Source organism: Barbus barbus (assembly GCF_936440315.1).
Source record: "Barbus barbus genome assembly, chromosome: 17".
In the NCBI taxonomy this organism is placed as follows: Eukaryota; Metazoa; Chordata; class Actinopteri; order Cypriniformes; family Cyprinidae; genus Barbus; species Barbus barbus.
Genome location: NC_136745.1, coordinates 19034568 through 19059193, shown reverse-complemented (window position 1 = coordinate 19059193; position 24626 = coordinate 19034568). Strand labels below are relative to the sequence as shown.

At 38.3% G+C, this 24626-nt stretch overlaps 1 protein-coding gene across 1 annotated transcript in view; it reads right to left on the bottom strand.

Annotated features, from left to right (window-relative positions):
• The window catches only part of drp2 (dystrophin related protein 2), a 62444-nt gene that overhangs the window by 4346 nt on the left and 33472 nt on the right, over positions 1-24626 (bottom strand). The window contains exons 12-21 of the mRNA XM_079439214.1: positions 24245-24402; positions 21235-21401; positions 20155-20266; positions 19621-19757; positions 17632-17697; positions 10665-10730; positions 8023-8163; positions 5435-5672; positions 2311-2428; positions 2016-2149 (exon numbers count right to left, since the gene is read on the bottom strand). Of these exons, the coding sequence (XP_079295340.1) occupies positions 2055-2149; positions 2311-2428; positions 5435-5672; positions 8023-8163; positions 10665-10730; positions 17632-17697; positions 19621-19757; positions 20155-20266; positions 21235-21401; positions 24245-24402 (1298 nt within the window). The 3' untranslated portion in view covers positions 2016-2054. The remainder of the gene's footprint in view (positions 1-2015; positions 2150-2310; positions 2429-5434; positions 5673-8022; positions 8164-10664; positions 10731-17631; positions 17698-19620; positions 19758-20154; positions 20267-21234; positions 21402-24244; positions 24403-24626) is intronic.

Below are 24626 nucleotides of genomic sequence, written 5' to 3'. Positions count from 1 at the left end.
CATACGCAGCATGTTTGCAGTACAATTCTAATGTTTTTATGGTAGTATAAACCACCATTCACTTACAGATTCTGCTGAACATCTATCGTGTTTCTAGGGCTGGACCAGAATATTCGAATATTCGTTTGGAGGGATGGCATTCGATTTTTCATTTTGAGATTCGAATATTCGAAAAAAAAAAAAAAAAAAAAAAAAATTAACACGTGACATCGATCCCTGCGAAACGGTTCTCATTCGCGCTTTAATGACTAGCCCTTGCAGCAACGCCAACATCGTGATTAAAGAGAAGAAGGACCTGGTCTACATTGAGGTTAGACTAATATTTTATATTAAATTATTAGTAAATAATTTAAATGTAATTTAATATGATGATTTTGCTACACTACTTCATCTCGTGCACAATGCATAATTTGACTAAGAAAATGCTAATTAATAGGTTGTCCGCCTGGCTGAACATCTGCACCAGCAACAGACCGATCGGAATGTGGAAGAGCTGTCTGCAAGCCATAGAGAAGAGGAGACTGCGGCGCCACCACCAAAAAAAAAACATCTGGAGATTTTAATGCTGATGGAGTCCGATGACGAAGAGGAAGAAGAACATGGAGACGGCGCAAAAAAAGAGATGGAGCAATATTTAAAAGACGCTACAAAAGTACAGTCGGGCCCGCTTGCATGGTGGAAGCAAAATAGTGACCGCTACCCTAAACTGGCATTTGCAGCCAAACACCTCCTTTGCGTTCCGGCCACTTCAACTCCGTCAGAGCGCATTTTTTCAAAAGCTGGCTACATCGTTAACAAGACCCGAAGTTCGCTTTTGCCCGAAAATGTAGACAAGCTCATCTTTCTTGCACACAACTTGAAAAGAGTGTAGCTAAATTGGTAGCTTTTCTAGCTTCAGCTTGAAACCTGATTTTATTTATTTGAAAGTTTGATTTGTAAAATTGTTCGTTTATTGAAATGTGAACTAACGTTAGCTTATTTTATTTAGCCCATTACATTTTGTTTTATTGTATAAGGGATTTTTTTTTCTTTTATTTAAACACTAAATAATGCTACCTTGTCATTTATTTATTACAGTTTGTTGAACTTTGTTAATTTATTTGTTGTTCTTTTATTTAACTAGCATACCTTTTATGGTGTCGATGTTACTCTGCTGCTAATTTCTGATTTAAGAGCGATTTTGTTGGAAAAATGTTAGGCTACCTTATTTAAAAAAATGTGCTGCTAATATCCGATTTGGGAGTGATTTATTTAAAAGTTTTACTTTGTAAAGAATATTTTGTTTATTTTATTTAGACTATTAAAATGTTTTTATTCTATAAGGGAATTCATTTAATTTTATTTAAACTGTTCGTTAATTAAGATGTGTGATTTTATTGAAAGTATGCTGCTGCCGTGTTCTTTATTTATTACAATTCGTTGAACTTCGTTAATTCATTTTTCGTTCTTTTATTTAAATAGCCTACCCTTTATGGCGCCTTACTGTGCTGCTAATTTGGGAGTTATTTGTTTGTTTGGTAAATGTTGGGCTATACCTTATTTAAAGTATTGCTCTTACAGACCTGTTTATAGTGCAGTGTTCGTTCTTAAATAATATAAACCCTGCCGGGCCGCATGTAGCGCCCGGCTTTCGACTTGTGCTGTTCTGTCATTTATTAAAGTTTTATTCATTCTGAAAGTGTCGCGACTTGCCTGTATCCATATTACACAAAAATGCGACTTTGCACTCCCTTGCGTCCCCAGCAGTTGGATGAACGGTTCTCGACATAAAAATGCAACAGACAGACACACACAGAGAGATTCCTGCCTTTATTAGAGATAAGAATATATTCAGCCCCCTCCCACCGAAGCTTCGAATATTCGATGTTGATCACTACCGAATACTCGAAGCTCAAAAAATGGTATTCGGACCAGCCCTACGTGTTTCATGATTGAAAGAATTCATAAAGGTTGACAAGCTGAAATACTCATATGTAAGTTTATATAATTTGGAAATAATGAAACTATAAGCAAACCTGCACAATTATAGGCCTCTGAATTTTGCTTCACGTTCCTCATGGACCTGGCTCAGATGGGAAGACGTTCCTCAGCTGTTCGATTACCTGCTGCAGCTGCAGTACGGTGTCCTGCTCATGATCCAAATCTTCACCTACACAACGTTAAATGCTACAATAAACATGACCTCAACTAAATGCATCACAAGTTTACAGCAACATGTAAGCCTTATTTAAAGTCACATTTCTTTGAATCCCATTATGAGCCCATGTTGGCAGGATGACAGCAAAGCTGCAAAGTTATTCCAGGTGATACCTGCAGCTTCTGTGTCTGTGGTCTCTCTGCTGGGAGGCTCCCCCTGGTGGCCACCTCCTGACACAGGAGAGGATAGAGAAGAAGGAGCCGAGCCATTGGCCTCTGAGTCATCTTTGGGCTGGTAGACATGACAAAATGATGATGAGAGAGCAAAAAATCCTAATAAAAACAGTCCAGAATAGTATTCAACCACATTACTCTATCATTTCTGTAGTATGAACATGACCGTTCAAAGGTTTGGGGTTATATTTTGTTTTTATTCAGCAAGGATGCATTAAATTGATAAAAATGACAGTAAAGATATGTATAATGCTACAAATGATTCCTCTTTCAAATACATTTTAAACCATTATCAGTTTATTAAAGAATGAGTCATTTAAATCAGAAAACGGTTCAAATATTTTACAATTATATTGCTATTTTTACTGCGTTGTTGAGAGACTTATTTCAAAACATTAAAAATAATCGGTCACACTTCATTTTAAGGTCCAATTCTCGCTATTAACAAACCATTAACTATGACTTTTTCCTCAATAAACTCTTAATTTGCTGCTTATTAATAATAAGGTAGGGATAGTATAATATGGTCATGCAGAATATGTGTTTTATACATATGAATAAACAGCCAATATGTTAATAATAACCATGCTAATAAGCAACGTATTAATAGAGTGTATTGGTCCCTATACTAATAATCTTACCAACCCCTTTTGAAAATTACATAGTTCTATTTCTAAATTTAATTTAATTTTTTATTTTAATTTGATGTTTTTTAATAAAAAAATAAAAAATTATTTTATAAAATTATTCATATTTATTTTTAAATACGTATTAAATATATAATATAAACAATACTGTTATATATATATATATATATATATATATATATATATATATATATATAAAACACTATTATATAGATTGTGGCGGGAGGAGCCAACGACAGACACAGTGGGCGTGGCGTCACACCTCGGAGAGGTTTTTATTAAACAAAATATTAAAATAAAGTGTCCAAAGGGGGAAAAGTGTCCAAAATAAACAGGGATCTGGTGTCCTCGTTGTGCTGCGGGGCTCGTGAAGGAGGGCAGTGTTCAGGAGGTAAGGGTCCAGGTAAGGGGCGGAGTCCGGCGGCCGCACGCGCTCCCGTCTGGAGGTCCCGGGGCGCGGGTGACGGCGGCTTCTGTGGCGGCTTCGTCCAACTCCTTAATCCCCGGGTGCTCGACGGGATTCCACGGGTCGGCGTCCTACCGGGCTGCGGGTCCGGCCGCTCGCGTCTCTGGCGGCGGCGGGTAGTTCCCTCTACGCTCCCTTTCCTGGACCCACGAGGACACCAGCGTGCATGCACGGGGAAGAGACCGGTCTCCCGAGGAGAGGCGCGCTCGGCGTTTAAACGGCGGCGGTGATGAGGCTCTATTCACGTCAGGTGCGCCTCATCACACGCCGCCAGCCCTGGCTGTTTCAGCGCCCCTCCTCTCTCACACACCCACTCCCGTCGGGAGCCTGGTGAAGGGCGGCGAATACGGGACGGGGTGGTGATGATAGACAGGGGGGAGGCAGCCGACTCGTCACAATATATACAGTATATATATATATATATACATACACATATATACATATATACATATATATATATATATATATATATATATATATATACTGTACATAGAATGCGTATACCAAACAATTGTGCATAATTTTATACTAATAAATATTAGACAGTATATATACTGTGCAGTATGCTAACCATGCTTTAAACTGAAAACATTGTTATTGGGTTCTCTGATGAGAAAAACAGTCACAAGTTTTCAAATGCTGCCAAAACTCCAAACTTCGGCGTTTATCGACCAGGGATTTGGCCCCTTTTTCCCACATTACAAAGACTGTATTTTCTTGAGGGATGAAACAAACTCATCTGTCTGTGAAATGAACAAAAAATAAATAAAAAGAGGCGAATCATCTCTGAATTGAGGCTGTTCACAGAGGTAAGACTGTAACTTTCCCAGCGACTTTCTAGGGGTGCAGAATGAAGAGTTCAGATCTCCATAATCCCAGCACATTATTGCTTCCCCCTTGACACATCTCTCGTTCGTTTTTGTAGGTTAAGTCGATCTCTCTCCCCCCGTTCCTTCCCTCTATTTCCATCTAATTCCTTTTCACCTACAGCCTCAGTGTTTTTGTTCTGCTTTCTCATTCCATCCAGCCTGTCAATCATATCACTGCAGCACTATCTCTCTTTTTTCTGCTCAACCACCTCTTATCCTATTCACTCAGCACCGCCTGAGCTTTTCTTTTCCCTCCTCGGCCTGCTTTCTGTCTTTCTTTCACTAAAGAAAAGGATCCTATTTCTGCCCCCTCTATTCTGTCCATCCCGCTCCTTAAGCTCTATGTATGTCAGCTCTAGAAATGACTTGTTTTCTACCCACTCCACCTGTATGATTCCATCTCCATCAATGGTGTTCTTCCCCATATATAATCTCTCCCTACCTCTTCCTTCCCATCTTTGCAATTTACCAGAAGCAATTCACCAGAAGTTAGTATGTCTTTACAGTCTCTCGTCCTCCATCTCTTTTCAGGTCTCAATAATAGCTACTCTTAAAAAAAATCCTTTCTGTCTCCACATCTCTTCTGCTTTCACCTGAGACATGTCTTTTAGTTCTCTGTCTCCTTGTCCTTACTGAACCTGCATTAGTAAGCATCTCTTGCCTCGCTTTTACCCTTCTACATGCGGCACATCAAGGCAGTCTATAATACGGTTTATCCCCCTCTGTTCAGTCGTCTTCCTACTCTTTTTGCCGAGAGCTTCAAATATGTCTTCTTTCTCCCCTCTACATCCCTTTTCAGTATATTTTGTAAACTCATCTTTACTTTTCTCAAAGTGGCTGTTTTTAAAGCTCAAAAAATTCCTTCAAACCCATAAATATTTAACATAAAAGTCTCCAGCGCAGAAGTCACTGATTTCCCTCCCTGTACAGTGGTAACAATCATACAACTCCCTATGCGCCATTCCTTCACTCTTTCTATCATAATAATCTATTCTGGCTCACACTTTAGTACTCACTGTGGGCATACTTCTCATTTTTTAGGTATACAAGTACATGTTTATACCTCATAGGCTGTATCTCACCTGCAGCAGTAGTTCTCTGAGTCTGCGTAGCTGGGACTCTAGTTGCTTGTTGTGGTCCTCTAGAATCTGCATGCGCGTCTCCAGGCGGGTCTTGTGCTGTCGAAGGACTCGAGCCTCAGCTAGGAGCTCCTCGTCCTGCTGACCGGCCGGTGAACCGGGACCCGACTCCAGCAGCTGGGGTGAAGCCGCTGCCTCTTCATGCTTCCACTTCAGCCGCCGATACTCGCCCTGCAGCACCCTGCGGGACAGACAACAACATCATCACCGCCACCATCATTATCATCAATATAGCTTTCATAGCATCATCATCATTTTAGGTCATTATACATGCTACATCTAGACAAAAGTTGTTAAATTGAACAAATTTTATATAATCATGTTTCTTTACTCAATTTACAATTACCGTTTCTCAGTTAGCCCATACAAATATCTTAAAAATCGTAAATAGAAAAAGTTTTTTTTTTCAGTTCATTTTATTTGCCCAATATTTTGTTTTAAATAAATATAAATGATCAAATAAATATTTGTAATTAAATTTGAATACCTTAAATATATAAACATTTAATTAATTATAAATAATTAATATTTATTTATTTTATTATTTTTCTTTTGTGAGTTCGGTCGGATTTGGGTGGGTCAGGGGATAAAATGTGGGCTAATATATATATATAAATATATATAAAGATATAAATATATTCCAGTGTCTGTATTGTGGTATATGGAAATATTATATATTAATTAATATAATATTAATATATTATTACTTCGTTATTCCTCTATTTGTAGCATGCGAGTTCAGGAGGATTTGGGTGGGATTACCAAGAGTGTAGAATATATTCTTGTTGAGAAATTATTATAAACCTCTAAAATAAAATACATTTTTATGAAAAACAGAAGAAAAAAAATTATACAAAACAAAGTGTGTTTTTAACTTTGCCTTCACTCAGCTCTTTCTATCCCAATAATGACAGCAGGAAGCCCTGATTTATTCAGGAGGTTAAGGTTGCAGATCCCCTGCAGACACTAACAATTAATCGTGCTTTATTGATCTATTACTCACCTATAACAAAGCAAGACCACATGAGAGCATGACTTAAAGGTCAGGATTTATGCCGAAGACAAAACTCATAAATGACTCACAGCTGTAACAGAAGCCTCTGGGATGAAATAAAATGGTAGGCCTAATAAAACTTTTTTTGTGTTTCTGCTGATGTTTGAACCGGTTTTAAGGTCTAAAGAGCACACCTCATTAATTTGACGCTTTTAACCCAGACTAACCATTATAATCATAATAACTACAGTAACCACAGTTTCCCAGCAACAAATATTATCTCAGCCAATTAAAAACTATTAGCTCTATCTAAATCCTCTGAAATGCTGTTAAATTTAAAGGGCCAACACAAAGTGCAGTCAATCACTGCCAGAAGACAAGAGTCGCAATTAAAAAGACAAATCACTTTACCCCAATTATTTAAAACAACAAGTTCAGCATAACCTTCAGTGAACCCATTGTACAGTTACATTTCTCTACTAAATAATTTCAGTATTTATAAACATCTTGCATTTACTTTGGATACAAAAGTGCAGAAAATATTTAGACTTAATTTATATATATATATATTTTTATAGATTTGTAATTTTTAGTTTGTGTATGTGTGTGTGTATAATATACAGTATATATTAGGGGTGGCACAGTACACAGATGTCATTGTTCGGTACGTACCTCGGTTTGGGGGTCACGGGTCGATACGATTTCGGTACAACAGGGGAAAAAAACGAATCTACTATGCTCGGTTTCTTTTCCTTTATTTTGAACAGAGATTAGTACAGTAGTAATACTAAATATTATATTACATTATATATATAATCTGCAGTACATATATATACATACAAGGAATAAATTCTTGAAATATATTTGATTTAGTAAACAGATAAACAAGGGGAAAAAACAGTGGGACACGTAACAGCCTATATATGCTGCGTTTCCGTTCATTTTTGTGACAGGCTTAATTTGTTCACAGAAAGGAAACTCAAATGGCAGAAAGCAACATCCTATTTGTTTTCTTTATTTTATAAAACCACAATGTTTTGTTTTCATTGTGAGTGAACGCAAATAAAAGCAGACCTTTATACAGTGATGCATTATTAAGACTACAAGTGTTTAAAGTTGATTCTGCTGGCATAAGGAAACCGTTTTTGTGGTATATATATATATATATATATATATATATACATATATATATTCAATGTTCATACATGTATATATATATATTTCATACATGTACATATATATATATATATATATATATATATATATTTTTTTTATTTTTATTTTTAAATAACCTAATGAAAAAATAGATTATTATTCTATTTTTATTATATTTATACAGCTTTTATTGAACTAACAACCAAAAAGCATTGGTTAGCAACCCTCTCAGCATCTTGTCAGTAAGTTTTGCATGTTTAAAAATCATTCACATGTTCTTCAAAAAATTTAAAATTCTTGTTATTTTTGGAATTCAGATTAGTTCTGCACAATTTACATATTTCAGCTTCAAGTGTGAACATGCCCCTGGCTGTGCTCTCACCTGTTCTCATTCTCCAAGCGTTGGAGGGTGCACTGCAGCTCTTCTCTGTCCTGGCAGTCTAGGTGGGCCAGCAGGTGGCCGTGGGGGGAGTCCTGCTCGAGGGCGGGGCTGGAGTGACGTAGGAGGTACTGATCTTCATCCCTGAGTCCCCCCACACAGGAGACAGTGCACACTGAACACATTGGCGGTGCCACGCAGCAGCAGACAGACACACACAGCGCCAAGCGTGTACACAAAGCAGCAGGTACATAAGCCAAAAGCACACAATGCAGCAGTGGCATATCATCACAGAACACATGCACGCATATTTTGCATAAAACTGCGGATGGAGTGTTTAGAGTGTATGCAAACACAGACTAACGCACACCATCATCCATAAAACAAACAGCAGTGTAGATGCTGAACAAGAGGCGATCATACAAACATGCACACTCTTGGTAATCCAAGCGCTCTCCTTGCCATCAAATACAACAAGCTAAATAAGCACAGCTCAAATACAGGCACACAGGAGCAAAAACAAATTATCACTACACACAGGAAGCACTGAAATAATCACGGCTCTCACATTAGTCACATCAATAATAAAAAACTAGCTGTTTTCATGCACTCTGCTGTAATTATACAGGTGCCATTACATGGGCCATCAGTAAACAAAGGCCACTTATAGACCGCTGGACGGGGAAGATTTGGTAAAAGCCAAGGAAATGGCACATTGTGCCCTGTCAAATAGATATACTACATTACTCACTGATGCACTGCTCTCTTTTAAAGGAACAGTTCTCACAAAAATATGAAGTGGATATTTACTTTTCCTCATGGGCGTAGCTTGTAAAATCCTTTAGTCACTAAAGATTTTACAAAATATTTTTTAAACAAATAATATGTTGAACTATAAAGTAAATATACTTTTAATTTAGTTCTGTTAATGCATTTTAAATTGTTATAGTTCACCCAAAAATGTAAATTCTGTCATTAGTGACATCGGTGGTTCAGCCGTAATTTTATGAAGCTACGAGAATACTTTTTGTGTGCAAAGAAAATACGCACAAATATAATGTATTTCACAAAATTACGGTTGAATCACTGATGTCACATGGACTATTTTAAATATGTCTTTACTACGTTTCTAGGCCTTGAACGTGGTAGTTGTGTTGCTGTCTATGGAGGGTCAGAAGGTTCTTGGATTTCATAAAAAATTTCTTAATTTGTGTTCCAAAGATGATGTCTTCATCAATGTCTTATGGATTTGGAACGACATAAGGGTGAGAAATTAATAGCAGAATTTTCATTTTTGGGTGCACTATCCCTTTCAACACAAATTTGTACAATATAAATTTCTTAATCATTTATTTTTAGTGAGATTTACTAAACGTAAAGTGTTTGTGTGTCTACTTTGTGCGTTTAACATGAATCATGTCCAACAACTGTCTGTTTTAAATTTATAAACAAATTGATTTATACGTAATTAATGCCCACTTTGAGACAGTTGACAAACATGTTTATAGTGCATAATTTTCATGGCTGCATGACAACCTCATACACTTGCTGCTGATCTAGTCATACTATTGAGTTACAGACTGAATGTTTAGCTTTGCAATAGAAACATTATGTGTTTAAAAGTGCGACTGAACAAATCGGTTTGACCAAGCTCAAATGTCAAGCTACGCCCATGCTTAACATTCTTAAATTTTTTTTTTTTACTCTGTGATACAAATAGTATTATTAATTTATAATATATGCCCTATTATACTATTCGACAAGTCTTCCCAATAAATACTAATTCTCTTCGGTTATGAGTTTCACAGTGAATAGTTATTCTTAGATGAACCTTTTCAAAGAATCAGTTGATATCATTTGCATAACGGCTCAATGATCTGGTCACAATTAACAGTTGCAATGAAGATTATAAGTGAATAACAAAAATTTTAGTATGTTCCTAATGGTTATTGCATGGCTTCAGAAGGCTTGGACCACTTTTATTATGGCTTAATGGTCCTTTTGCATGCTTTTTAAAGCTGGATGACTTATTGTAATTGCATTGAAAAGAGACTCTTTTGTGTTCCAGGGAAGAAAGAATATCATAAAGCTTTGGAACGGCATGAGGACAAATGTATTTTTGGGTGAACAATTCCTTTAAATTTCCTTCTTTCTCTCACTCACAGAGTCATTTAGAGCACAAAATATGCGCAGTCATGACTCTGGGCTGTGATGATCTGACCTCTTTTATTAGTTTTGATTTTGTGCAGGCTCACCTAATTCACCTAATAAATCACCTAATTTCACCTATATATGCTTGTATTTCAGTGGCTTTCCTTGACCGCTGTCCTGCAGCTCTTAACATCTTGTTCGTGTAGCATTTCAATAGCCCAATCGCTCTCTTTCTCTCTCCCTCCTGTCAGCATCCAAGCCTGCTCTATTCATCCCTACTGTTGTGCTCCTTAGTCACACAGACTTAATACGATGGAGGGTGAACGCACACATTGCCATGGGTCATTTTCATTATCTTTTTTAATTAATTTGACTGCCCAGCCACACCAAACATGGAGGCATGCATGCATGGCCATTCGCACATCCACATACCCATGCACGGGGACTTAGTGGCCATGACAGATTTCAGTGTGTGTGGGAGGTGGTGTACTCACAAGCTTTCATCCGGAGAGAGACTGTCGGTGAAAAAGGAACAGCTCTGGTTCTCCATTTCTGCCAACCTGAAAAGAGCAAGCAAAATGAAAATTATGGAGCACAAGTCACAACATATAGAAAGGCATACAAAGGCAAAGTCACTCTGCACTGTAATTTGTTTGCTGTGGCAAGGACGGTGACTTCAAACAAGAAGCATAGGAATGTAATAGCACACGGCTATTACGGCAGAGGAAAAGAAGACGACAGCTGTGACTCAGCGACTGTATAAGAGACACCTTAAAGCAGTTTCTCCTACGTAAAAATCACATGTTGTTATCCTACCCTGACTTTTCAGATACCGTGCACGACTAGGGTGGCAAATTATCATGCAACGCTGAAGCTGTGCCTCCTGGCTTCACCCTCTTTTCTCTCTCTCCAAGACAAAGCCAGAGGAGAATCTGTTCCCCTTTCACTTCATTTGTCACATGAATTTTCTCTCCTGGATATTTTCACCCAAACTTCCCAAACACCCATTCCCTGCCACAAGTGGCACAATGAAAACAGAATATGAAAAAGATCTTAATCACGCACCAAAGATTACGTGGCATACAACTGACATGCCCGAAAGTATACAGTATGAACGCGTTACGGTCCACTGTAGCTTGAGTCCTTGTGTCAACCTAAAGCCAAATTTACGATGAAATTAGCCATTTCTATGTATCTAGCAGCACCAAATGCAATTGCAAAAGTAATGAAAGCAGTATAGTTTATTTTGTAGTCATCTTGAAAATATTTTCTATATAGGAAATTGTAGAGTTCCTATATCTACTAGAATGGAGAAATAATGAAATCAAGCTTACGTCTCAAGATACACTACTGTTCGGGGAGGGTAATTAAAAAAAAATGTTTTTAAATGTTTAAAAAGTCTTTTTTTAAACAAAAAAAACCATTAATATTGTGAAATATTACAATTTAAAATAACTGTTTCTATTTATATTTTAAAATGTTATTTATTCCTGTGATTCCAGCCAATGTACTTCAGTATTTAGTGTCACATGATCCTTCAGAAATCATTCTAATATGCTGATTTTGTGCTCAAGAAATATTTCTTATTATCATCTATGTTGAAAGCAGCCTTTTTTTATCCAGGATTTGTTGATGAATAGAAAATGTAAAAGAACATTCTGTTAAATAACAGAACAACTGTTCTGTTAAATTTTAATTGCATTACAAAGTTTATTCCACAACTATTTAATTAGATTAATGTATTAAATCGATGGCCCTAGACATTATAGATCAAATTAATGCATCCCTGCTGAAAAACTAAACTTTTGAATGGTTAGTGTACGTCAAATCGGCAACAAAATAAGACAACATTGGCATCATAAATCATATTTATTTAGCTCAATCATGCTAAAAACTGTCATAAATTAAAATTAACATTTCAGGTTGCTCTAGCTTATCATGTCAATTTTATTTGTGCAGTACCTTTCATAATAAATATTGTTTCAAATCAGTTTTCCAGAGGACTTAGAAAAACAGGCAACGTCTCCATAATAGTGGCAACTGGCTCTATAATGTCTTTGAAAAATGTCTATGTCTGTGATAAAGCTCACTATAGTGCCCCTTGTGGCAACTTGGACCATGCAACAAACAGCACTCCCACCCATATCAGAATGCAACAATGTATGAAAATGAGTTTGCGTGGTTAGAAGGTTCACCCTGCACCTCTAGCAAAATTCTGTGTGTCATCCAGAACAGACAAGATTAACCCAGCACAAGAGAGGTGTCCTCGACACAGCAGGGAGTGGACAATGGTCCCTGTGCTTACCATTAGCAACACAGGGGTGAAACTTTGCTTTTAGCAATGCTCTACACTTTCCCTGCCTTAGCTTACCCTTTAGGTGAGAGACTAGGGAAATTTCACTGCCTTACCAGGACAGCCTGTGAATTAGCAACAATATAAGAGCCTCTATAGAGACCGTAATGAGGAGTGCTAAGTGCATTCATGTCATGCTTCTAGGAAAGCTGCCAGAGAAAGCTCTGAATTGAACTTCAGAAGACAGCAGACTAGAGAACCCACATGCAGGATGAATTGCCTTAGAGAATAGCAGAAAGTCGATACACATTCATCCACCAGGTGTAGCGCAGGTTAACCCCACTGCCTGGCTAGGACGACTGCTAATTGAATCCGCTGAAACCGCCATCAGCTAGATCCAATCAAATGTGTTACTAGGAACCGCTGAGGATGTCAAAGATTCTGTGGTGCGAGGTCAAATGGAGTTTGCGGTCATACACGTATGTCTTTGTAGTTGTTTAAATGGGTTTCTCAGTGTGTGGTTAGTGCGGTTTCTTGTTTTAGAGAAAAAGAGAGGTCACAAACACAGATAAGTGAGTACATGACAAACAATTTCCTTCTTTGAGAAGCGCTGTCTTGAAATGGACATTGTGTGTTGAGATTCAGAACAGATTCAGCCTTTCTGATGCTGTCTGTTCTTCAGATGAAAGGCTGTCAGTACAGACCACTTACTCTGTCATATCCAAGCAAATCCACCCCTGTATGGCGAGTCTAGAACATCAAATGCCAGTGGATTTATTCTCCCACCCCCTCGATCTCGAGGTCCTCCAGTCATTACTCTGCATTAGCCTATAAACGCACGTACACTCTCCGTTCCCTTGGCTATGACGTTCTTCCTCTGTGCTCTTACTGCAGATACCACATCTGAAACATCTGACAAGAATTTAATTTTCTATTAGAGTTCAAAGCCAGTCTTGACAATGTCGGAAATAAATAATGTGCCACCTCATTTAGCACATGCTCTCTATCGCTCATATTTTGCAGAACTATCAGATAAAAGTGAATGAAAGGGATTTTCCAATGGGCTGCCAAAGACATGTGGATTGTTCATTTTTTTATGGAAGGATCCTTAGCAAAATTTTAGTCTTTTCTTATTTAGCCGACATTTAGATGTAGTAGTTTAAGAATGCACAAAAGCAAGGAAATGAATGAAAAGTTTGAGAATTTTCTGAAAGCATGTCGAGAAACAAACGTGAACTGGCAAAGCCAGAGTGAGGAATGATGCCTGTCCGATAATGTTGCTTATTAGCATGCTTTTCATTTGTAAGAGATGTTTTAACAGCCAAATTCAGTAAATAAATAATGTGAATCCGATAATGCTGCAAATAAGTGACAGTTTGCAAGTGGCAATGAAAATAATATTCACTGGGTAGAAAGCGGTAATAAATTGCTCAGATAATATTAAACAATTTGTGATAAATATTGCAAATTAAAAATTTTATGAATATTGGAAGCCATCAGAGCACCGGAGCACACTTTTATATTTTCATTTGTATCCAGTGGCATGTAGTGTCATGTCCCCGAGTGTTTCTAATTTAGTCAAGGCTGTTGGCATTCTGTTATCCGATGATCCCAGAACATTTTACACAATCAGTCAGATGCAAACAGACCCCTGTGAAACATTAACTGGTGACAGTTGAATAAAAACAACGAATATTGTTTTAAGCAGGAACAACTAATGCAGACGGCACTGATGTTTGTTGGAGGAAACCAGAGATAGCATGAGAGAGAGAGAGAAGAAACAAATTTGGGGAATTAAAAAGGACAAGACAAGAGGAAGAAATGTGCTATGGTGAGTGATTGATATTAGGAAGGAAAGGGGGAAATGAAATAAGACATTGAAAGGCAGGAGCAGAAATCAAGCATATGACAGAGGAGGAGACAGACAGATGAAGAAAAAGGACACAGAAGCTGAGAGAGAGAGTGTGTGTGTGCGCACTCTGGTCTATTTGTAGTACAGATAAGAGCTGCAGCAGGGTGTGAGCTGAGACAGTTGGCAGCACAGTATGGTAGGGTAGGCAAAGGGCTGATCTGTGTGTTCATTTGTGCATATGGTTGTGTGTATTTAGGTAGTTGGCAGGGAAGTTAGTCCGGGCAGAGGAGCACATCCCTGATCGTTTGCTGCAGTCAAACCAAACCAGTCACATTGGGCTGTTAGCTTCACTGCGCTTCCACAGCTGAATTAAAGGGTTAGTCCTTAATCTGGCCCATTATATGACTGTATAAACTTCTTACCATTGTCACTGTGTGCATGGATTGTAAAGAAAGCAGACTGTAATGGATGCGTGATGGATTTCCCTATTTTTTATAGTATATTGTGCATCTCTTTAAATTATTATTAGGTAAATGATTTATCATTCATCACTTAGTGATTGTATGATGTAAATTGCTTATTGCTTATCATATTGGTTATTACGTTGGTTTTATTGTTTGATAATTGACTTATACAGTTTCTGTTTGTTTTTCTGTTGCTCTTACAGCATTTTATTTGAGTGTCAACATATTAAATACTTTTGGATACATCAGTTAAAGGCAGTGTATGCAATTTTTAAAAAGCGTTTTAGAAAACTGAGTCGAGGCCGAGTCCCAAAACAAACTTGTAGCCAATCAGCAGTAAGGGGTGTGTCTACTCGTGATATGGAGGAGAGAGCGTTCAGTGAACAGCCGAGCAAAGTAAGATAGAGATGGTGGGTAAAAAACAAAAGACGGAAACGTCTGCGGAACGATAAGGCAAGAAATAGGACCCGTGTAAATGTTGGATCAGCCTTCCAGCGCTGGAGAGAACTCGAGGAGCGGAAGGCCTGCGATCGGACGCCGAGGTTGCTTTGTTTCTTCTCGATAGGCGAGTAACACCGTGTCTACACCGGACAACAACACCTGGATGCGTGTATTTCAGTCGAGAATGTAGTTGTTTAAAACTCAAATCTGCGGTTTATTTATAAAAACAGCGCCTATTTGAAAACGTGCTTCGCCGATTTCTGAGACGTGAGCTCCATGCAATCACCGGGCGCTCAGTGCTCATGTATCCCGACGAGAGGAGCATAACCTCGGCTAGTCCTTCTGAAATTTCCCGCTGGCTCTGATGCCTCTGTAGTGGATAAACATAAGATATAATTCATTTTGGGTAAATCTAACAGGTAATATTTGGTCTTTATTCTATTGTTCTATTAATATGTTTAAATGAAAACGAAAAGAGGCCATGTTTGATATATTTCGTCTGTAAATACAGTGAGGAAGATTGCAGCAGCCAAGGCGAGCTGACTGACGTTATCAAGTACACTGCTCTTTGCAGAATTACCGGCCTAGCGTCGTTCCGTCCGCGGGAGCCCGAGTCTAACCCGTGAAGTCCGAACTACAGAGGATGCAAGTCCGACATGAACTTGGAATTAAGAAACGTTACATCACCAGACAATTTGCCTAATCTTTTTGGTACTTTAGACCGCGATGGAAACGCAGACAGCAACAGGTCTGCAGGAAAAAAGTTCCTGGGACATATTGTTCCAGGTAATTTTGGTGGATTGCCTGGGTTGCGTAGGCTACATATATGTGGGGTGGATCTATCAAAATAGGGGCGAGATCCTTTTGGGGTAGGGGCGTGTTTGTTTTGGTGATTTCAAATATCAACATTGAATTCCAGAAATTGCTTACCCTGCCTTTAAGCAGAAGTGACCAATTACTCAACATATTTCCCTCCACCACGCCCAGATCTCAATTACATTTGCATATATTTAAATATGCGTTTCCCTTATCGGATGTGCTATCCTGTCAACAATAACATGTCCATGGGCTTTTTTTGATTTGATTACTGTCAGTTTAAGTGCCGGTGGCGCAGTGTTGCCAGATACCGCTATTAAAACAAACAAAAAATAAATACAAATAAACCAAAATTATTTCAAATCTTTTGCAAATAAAATAAGATAAAGATATCGCTGACCATAAACTGCAACTTTCTACTTTAACTTTTTAAAGTGTTAAATTAAGAGTAAAAGATGAATCCCAAAAATGCTGCGCCCTCACTCACAAATCTTTCAAGCCTCATTCACTCTGACAGCATCTCGCAGCGATCGTTTTCATACCACGAAACTGAATTATACATGTCATGCAGACATTCATATGAGGAGTTTAACTGCAAATTAGTCATTCAGAGAACAAATTTTATTTTTGAAAGTGTCCAGACCTCAGTGACCTCATACCTGACTACGGGCCTGTATGAGATGGATATTTGTAAACAGTTATAAATAAATTATAATACATACTGTTATATCTTTACAAAATAAATGCATTAAAACACATCAGTCAACCGATTTTTGATGTAACAACGAATCTGCAAATATTGTAATCCATTTTAACTTTGGTTACAATTATTTCTGAAAATATATAATGCATTACAATTTAAATTATGAATACCTTTATAATGCATTATATATAAAGGCTTCACGTTAAGTGTTACCCAAAAAAAATTAAAAATACCATCAAACCAGTCTGGTTTACTTCTCTTAGCTGGTCTCCTTTGGCTGGTTTTAGGTTAATTTGGCACACTTTTCAGATGCTATGAATAGGAGGCCAGCTGGTTATGCTAAACACCTGCTTGACCAGGCTGGAAGACCAAAAATTAAGTATAGGCTGGTTTAAACCAGATTTCTTTGTGACTTCAAAAATGTGTGAGGGTGACATAAGCCTTGAAGTGCTACTGCACCTAATTCTAAACCCCGCGGATATGTGTCTGTAAGTATGAGCAAGCTTTTTAACATGTTCGAGTACAGTTGCATGTCTGTTTGAGTGTTTCCTGAGCGTGTAATGTGCACTCCATCCAGGCCAGAATGAGACTGATCCGTGCTGGCAGCTCCCTCGAGCCCTCCAGACCTTGTGGGTTGAGCTTTCATTCTTCTAGTGGAAAGCAGCTGACCCCTGTCCACCCCTCTGAATGCCATCTCTCACTCTATCTTTCTCACATCCCTCTCACTTCCTCCCAGGCTGTTGTTAAGGCCCTGCTGTTTGGAACACTGTGTCCATGCAAAAAGAATCAATATGCCAATCAGAGCTCAGGGAAGTGAGCAGAAGTAGCTGCTGGGAGAATATCAGAGCATAAGTGAGGCGCGATCCCTGTCCGTGTGAGACTGAACTCGTACCTGCTGGCAAAATGCTCGATCCGGCTGTGTGTGTCCGCATGAGGCAGCCGGGGAGATGAGCAGGGCCTGTCAAAACAAGAACAAACATCTGTTAGCAAAGTAGCTTGTTACTGCATGTATGAATGCCTAGTTTTCTGGTCTTAGCCGGTCTATGAACTTGCTCAGGCTGATCTGTTTGCTTGATTTAGAGGACTTTTGGGTGCTTTTAGCTAGCCAGGATAGGAAAACAGATGGATGTCCAGTTAAACCAGCTGGAGATAAGATAACCTTGGCGAGGCTGGGAAACCAACTTAACCCAGTCAAGACCAGCAAACCAGCTAGGTTTTCATCTTTATCTCAACTAAATTTATCTGCTTTTAAAGATGTTTAGATGTTTGCTTGTTTTTTTTCAGAAAAGCAAGACAAAAATAAGCTGGCCTAAGATGGTTTGTGGGTCTTAGCTGGTATCCCCTCCTTTGCCAGGCTGATCCAATTGCTCACTTTAGAGGAGTTTTGGGAGTTTGCAGCTAGTCCGAATGGGAAAACACTACAGATGGACTACCAGCTGACGACCACCTCGGTGCGGCTGCTAAAACCAGCAAACAACCTAGATTTTCATCCTTTTCTTGGTTTACCTGAGCAGCCAGAAGGCCTCCCAGCCTGATAAGCTGAAATGTAAAAAAAACAAAAAAAAAACAGCTTAACACTAGAACTACCAAGGCAGTCATTTTGACTGTTCTTTTAATTTTGCAATGTAATAACTTTGTTTAAATAAAACCTGCATAACTATAATACCCTGGTCCCTGACTTTTCATAAATGTGTGTATATTTTATGCTAACATTGTTATTTTATTAAAATTACAAAACACAAAAGAGTTCAGAGTATTTCTACCTTGAATGGATAAAAGCGGTCAAATTGACTGGTCACATTACAGACGGTGTATAATTTCAGGTTTTGCGACTTTTTCCTGAGGTTGAAGATGCAAGTTACTGTTGCCTAGCAACTTTTGTATTGGTTGTTTTTATATTTTATTGCTAAGATAAAATTCCCGTTCGTAAAAAAGTGTGGACACCTCCAATCTGACAACTGCTGCCGTTCATTCTGCCACGGTTCCAGGTATGCTAGGCTGATCCTAGGAAGACTATAATCTGGCTGTTATTAATATTAGCCTACTTCGATTTTATGACAAAATAGCCATAATAATAATAAGGGCTATTATTATTATTATGCTAGTTTAATGCTATAGCTAATGCATATATGCTAATTTTAGCTCCGACAAGACCGATAATGTGAAATAAAACAAACTTAAGTTTTTTTTTTTTAGTTTATTATTACCTATACTACCATAACAGATCCATTTATTCATGGATTATGATTCCAGTGGTGGCTACACAGAATTGGATTCATGTGATCCAAACATTACTAGTAACTCCAGAGCGTTGTAAAGTAAAAAAAAATGAATTGAAATAAGATACAGTATATGTAATCATTTCCAAAATTCACAACAAGTTTTATCTACAGAAATATTCTGCTTCGGTTCATATTTGTTGGCATTTAGACTTTCAATTACAACATTTTCACTGTGGTGAAAAATCTTTTCTCTCCTGCTTTCCAGACACAAAGTGAGGCATGCACATTCGGGAGCGGTGTAGCTCTTACACAATTATATATTATAAAAAATATTGTAGTTTTTAGAGTGATGACTTCATAAAATATGATGACTGACATTCAAAGCTTCATTGTAAAACCTCAATAGAAGCTTCGAATGTAAGACAAAAAATGGCATTCAGTTCAGTCTAGTATGAATGCTATGGCCATTCTAGTAGTTATAGAATTCCAGAAGTTCTAATGTTAAGCTGGTTTAAAATGTTTCTTTTCAACAGGACAGAAAATAATTGTTTGCAGTGCGCTGTGTTCAGTCCCTCAGTTCTCCACTTATAAATCTTCAAAAAGAGCACAATGGCGCTTAGGTGTGATTCTCATCAGTGGAGACAGGAAGTCAGACTCACGTCTCAGAGCTCTCCCCCTCCAGTACTGATTGAACGGGCAGGTATCCCCTCTGAGGGTGTTTACTAAAATACTGCTTCGAGCGGAACTTGTTCTTTAGCGTCTTTGCGAAGTCCCGCATCTTCTCGCCTGAGGTCGTCTGGAATGATTCAGAAAGAGAGAGAGATAGAAAAAGAACATGAGTGATTGAGACACAACACATCCCCTTCGTAACATTCCTCCGACACACAGCCAGTACATCAGTTCCTCCACAGAACATTCGTCTTCCTCCCATCTCAATCTATCATCTTTTGAGCAGCCACAGAAAGCCGGTGCATAATAAAGACACCCACCTATAAAACTCAGACTGGAGCATGGGAAAACCATTAAGCAAATGGCCTTGGGCTGTATTTCACTGCAGGAGATCAATTTGGTTCAATTCATATTTATTTTGCGTAGTGCCTTGTACAACAGTGATTGAATCTGAAACCTTTGAGCAAGCACAAAGCTGCCAGTTGGCAAAGAAAAATCCTCTGCAAGTAACATAGCTTCTGTACCGGGGTGTAGTACTCCATGATGGGGTAGTGTAGTTTCTTGCCCTTGGTAGTCCGGCCCGTCAGAAAACACGTCTGGCAGATGTCCACATTGAACTGTTTCAGACTTCGGTATCTGATGAAACAGTCAGAGACATATTTTACATCCAAATATTGATGTGTTCATTTTAGGATTATGAATAGATTAAAATGACTAATATAACCTTTTTGGTTAGAGTAATCAAGATGTCTGGTGGGGACACCAGAAAACCAGCATATAAAACACAATATTACTTATTGTACTTTACCATTTAGAAGTTTGATGTTGGTGAGATGCTGTATTGTTTTTAAAAATAAGTCTCTCATGCTTACCAAGCCTGCATTTATTTAATCAAAAATACAGTAAGAGAGTAATACTGTAAAATATTATTACAATTTAAAATAACACTTTTCATATATTTTTCACATGATCTTTCGCAAATTATTCGAATAATTATATAATCTATTATTATAAACAGTTGTGCTGCTTATTATTTTTGTGGAAATTGTGATAATATTTTCAGGATTCTTTGATTAATAGAAAGTTTAAAATAAATTCATTTTTGATCATTTTGATCTATTAAAAAGTCTATTTTAAAAACCTTATTGACCCAAATTTTTGAATGGTAGTGTACATACTGTATTCTGATTAATAAGCTGTTTTTTCCCCCTCAACTTTACCCCTTTTAAACATAAAGTGCATTCAGTTTCCCTTTGAAGGACAAAAAGCATAAATAAGAGATGAAAATACATTTTATTTAAAATATAAAAAATAAATAAATAAAATATAAAAAAGAGCCAAATTAAAAAAAAAAAATTTTTTATATAAATTTAAAAGTATTCACATATTCAATTAAACTCAGCCCTAATTAAAATCCAGTCCATTAACACCACATGTATACTACTCCCTCTGCAGTTCTTAACTTCAGTGCTATTACCTTAAACTTTTTGATCAGCTAAAAGTGGATTTTTTTAATAATTTATTTTGAGTAGCTAAAAAAATAACGAAAGAGATATCTGTGCCGTCTTTCTCCAAAAAAATGACTCAGCACAGCAGCAGCTCACCTGAAGCCCTTGATAGGGCACTGCTTACAAATGTAGCAGCGTGCCTGGTGCTTGGCGGTCTCGGCCACAGTTACCCGGTGCAGAACAGGAAGCCACACCACAGACTGAGGCTCTAGGCTCATCCACTCCAGAAAGTGAGACACCTCGATTGCTGACTTACCTGGAGCCTAGTGGTAGACACAGAAGATACACATGAAAAAAATTAAAAATCAAACAACAACAAGTAGCATGAATCCAGATACCCAGAAGACATATTATTCATTATGCATGCCCAATTAAGCACCAAAACAACTTCTGGTAGCTGATGGGCACAAGCACCCTATCAGAGCATGTCCCTTAAAAGTCCTCATGCGATACAGGGCAATCAAGGCCCCGTGAAAGGGAAGGATACAATCTCAGAGACGCCGCCCCTTGTTATAGTGACACAGTGGAAAACGGATGACAAGCAATAACCCTAATAAAAGAGGATGACATAAAAATCTGGAACGTGCTAAATTCTCATTAAATTCGCATCGAAGATGCATTAAAAGGTTGATTTCCCTTGGGCGCACTCCCAAAGCTCGGGCAGAGCTTTATAATTAACATGAGTATCTCTAGCGTGGCTCTTAGTAATCGCTAGAGTGTGTCGTCTCCTGAAAGGGAAAGGCAGTGTGTGTGTGTGTGTCTTTAGCAGTGTTTGTAGGCTGAAACGAAAGTGTGCAGTGAGGAGTTGAGTGGAAGACTCCAGAAGTTTCACGGGAAACAACAAAAGAGGATCTTCTAAAGAGTCCATACCACAGGGACAGCCAAGAGTTTCCCATGAGATAGTCCATAACTTCAAACAGAGTGAACCAGTCTTTTCATCTAGACGCTGTATCATTCTTGATCTGCCATGATTAAGGCAGCCAGTGAAAAAAAATGTGTAATTGGAAAGCACCGATTGGCATTTCTTCCAGAATTATAAAAGGCAGACATGGAACAAATGTGAAAATAAATTAATTTTAATTACATGTGCCTGAAATTGCACACATGCTCTTGAATGGAACAGGATTTAATTAAGGGCTGGCAGACCTAAGAACGAAAGGTTTAAGGCCATTCTACAAGAAACCTGTGCCCAACACCAATTTCATAATTAGGCCATCAGTAGAATGAAATGCCAGAAGGTTACGTTCCACTGCAATGCCCCTGCATTTTCTGAATTACAGCCTCATAAGTGTAAAAGATGGATGAGAAGATGTCAGCGAGCATTACACCTTCATTTTCCGTTATTAGCATAGACTTTCAAAATCTGAAACACACACTATGCAAGTATGTGAACCCAAACTCTTTGGAAAGCTTGATTTCACACCAACGCAATTGAACGCAACTCAATTTACACCACTGTTAATTTTGTTGTTGTTGTTTTTAAAGAAATCAATGCTTTCAATCATTTAAAAAAATGCTATATTAATCAACATGACTGCTTTCAACTGTGATAATGGTTCAGTCTTGAGCACCAAGTCCGCATATTAGCAGCATCATTTCTGACACTTAAGACTGACTGAAATTTCAGCTTTGCCATCACAGGAATAAATGACATTTTCAAATATATTAAAATAGAAAACAGGTTGCTTAAATTGTAATAATATTAAGTGAAAGTGACATACGGCCATGTATGGTGACCCATACTCGGAATTCGTGCTCTGCATTTATTCATCCAAAGTGCACACACACAGCAGTGAACACACACACACCGTGAACACACACACACCGTGAACACACACCCGGAGCAGTGGGCAGCCATTTATGCTGCGGCGCCTGGGGAGCAGTTGGGGGTTTGGTGCCTTGCTCAAGGGCACCTCAGTCGTGGTATTGAGGGTGGAGAGAGCGCTGGACATTCACTCCCCCCACCTACAATCCCTGCCGGCCTGAGACTCGAACTCGCAACCTTTGGATTACAAGTCCGAATCTCTAACCATTAGGCCACGACTTCCCCTGAAACACAATACTACCGTTTCAATGTATTAAATGCAGCCTTGGTGAGCATAAGAGACTTCTTTCAAAAACATTTTAAAAAATCTTCATGAGCCCAAACTTTTGAAAGGTAGTGTTAAAGTGAAATGTGTAATTTCTGTGCCTCTAGCATCAATAGCAAAAACGATTTCTTCCAGACAGGTTTCCTATACATTTGCAAATTAGTCCTGCCAGTTATGTCATTAGTTGAGACAGTGATGATAAGTATTTAAACTTTTTGTGGTAACAGACCGATAAATAATCTAATAACAATAACAATATAAAATAATACAGCAGCTTTTAAAATTAGTTTAACTGTTGACTAGCTTCCAAGCTGGTTAACTGAATAACAACACGTCTGGTTTAAGGTCTATGTGTATTATTTTCTTATTTTGTAAAATACTTTTCTGCATACCAAGAATATAGAAAGACAAAAGATTTTTTTGGTTGATTCCTCAACCAGTCTAACCTGTGTCTCTGTGGTGTGATCAAAACATTGCAACCAATGGCTGATGGGGAGTGTTTAGGGAAACGTTTAAAAATAGCCATCGTGTTTGCTATTTCATTTAGTGGCGTTAATGGCATCGAAATTATGCACTTCTCTTTTAATGGCACAGATGTTTGAAGGTAACTCTATTGCCCCCTTGAGTATGCAGGCCTGATGTTGGCACAGTGAAGGAGAAATGCACATTTAATAAGCACAAAAGGACTACCAAGTACTGACCGAGCATTTGCGTAGACTATGTTTCTGGCCAGTGACTCAGTAAAACCCAAAGGAATAAAGTCACAGAACAGCTCTTTAATCTCTGTACGTTCCAGGAGAAGCAAAGCCTAGTTAGGAGAGAGCGAGGGCGAGAGAGAAATGTGACAGGCAATAAAGAAGGAAAGTGAGAAAGTGGGCCTCTGGTACAAATATTTAAGAAGATTTGCTCATCGCAGAGAGCAAAGGTTCTGTGTAGAGGGAGGCCCTTTCATCATCTAAACAGAAAGCATATCAGAGAAAATGAGAGATACTGAAAGAGAGAATCTGAAGTCTTACCATTCGAAAGCAGCTGCGGACACTGGGCTCCACGTTGCTCCCTCCAAACGCCGCCACCTCCCCGAGCTGCCGAGGGATCTGAATAGCCTCGTGCAGTAACAGGCTGAGATGTTTCTGATCTGTCAGTCCACTTGGACCGCACACCTGTTTGAAAAGGTCTGCAATACACACACAGAGAAGACGTGGTTGAATGCTGCACTGGCACTAGGGAAAAGGAGCTCTGTGCCAGTGTGCAGAAACCTGGAGGTGGGCAAACTGAGAATGTGAGACTTAAATGGCTTTATGTTATAGGAGGTGTGAGGCGAGATGGATCACACTTTAATCTGTGATAATTTGGCACTGAAAAAAAAATGTGTTTTTCCAAGTAAAAATATATTAAAAT